This window comes from Penaeus monodon, chromosome 30 (genome assembly GCF_015228065.2).
Source record: "Penaeus monodon isolate SGIC_2016 chromosome 30, NSTDA_Pmon_1, whole genome shotgun sequence".
Lineage (NCBI taxonomy): Eukaryota > Metazoa > Arthropoda > Malacostraca > Decapoda > Penaeidae > Penaeus > Penaeus monodon.
In genome coordinates this window covers 20,812,096-20,812,484 of record NC_051415.1, presented here as the reverse complement: position 1 = coordinate 20,812,484, position 389 = coordinate 20,812,096, and the positions used below count along the sequence as shown (strand labels likewise).

At 51.9% G+C, this 389-nt stretch overlaps 1 protein-coding gene across 1 annotated transcript in view; it reads left to right on the top strand.

Moving 5' to 3' along the window:
* LOC119592380 (glutamate receptor-like) overlaps window positions 1-389 on the top strand; it is a 10,696-nt gene that overhangs the window by 8,423 nt on the left and 1,884 nt on the right. Inside the window, exon 7 of the mRNA XM_037941202.1 lies at window positions 112-323. Coding sequence (XP_037797130.1) covers window positions 112-323 — 212 coding nt within the window. The remainder of the gene's footprint in view (window positions 1-111; window positions 324-389) is intronic.

Below are 389 nucleotides of genomic sequence, written 5' to 3'. Positions count from 1 at the left end.
CCAACACTTCTATAGCAACTGCCTTTCTAATCAACATGAAAATAATTCTGTATACGAACGAAGAAAGATGATAAAAAGCGAAAAGTTACTTGATCAACCACCGTCACTCAGGTACGTTCTCGTGATCAAGCGACCCACAGGATCGAACAGCATGTGGAACAGCTACCTGAGGGAGTTCACGGCGGAGTCCTGGCTGATAGGCTGCGTAGTCCTGGTGGTGTTGGCTATGACCTTGACCCTGGTGATGAGGTTCTCGCCTGGGGATGACCCTGTGGCCGTCGGCGATGCGGTCATGGTCATTGTCGCTGCCCTCTGCCAGACGGGTACTCTCGGACGCGGCCAGCGCTCTCGGCGTGTTCTTTCTCTCTTGGGCTCATTATATGTATAGT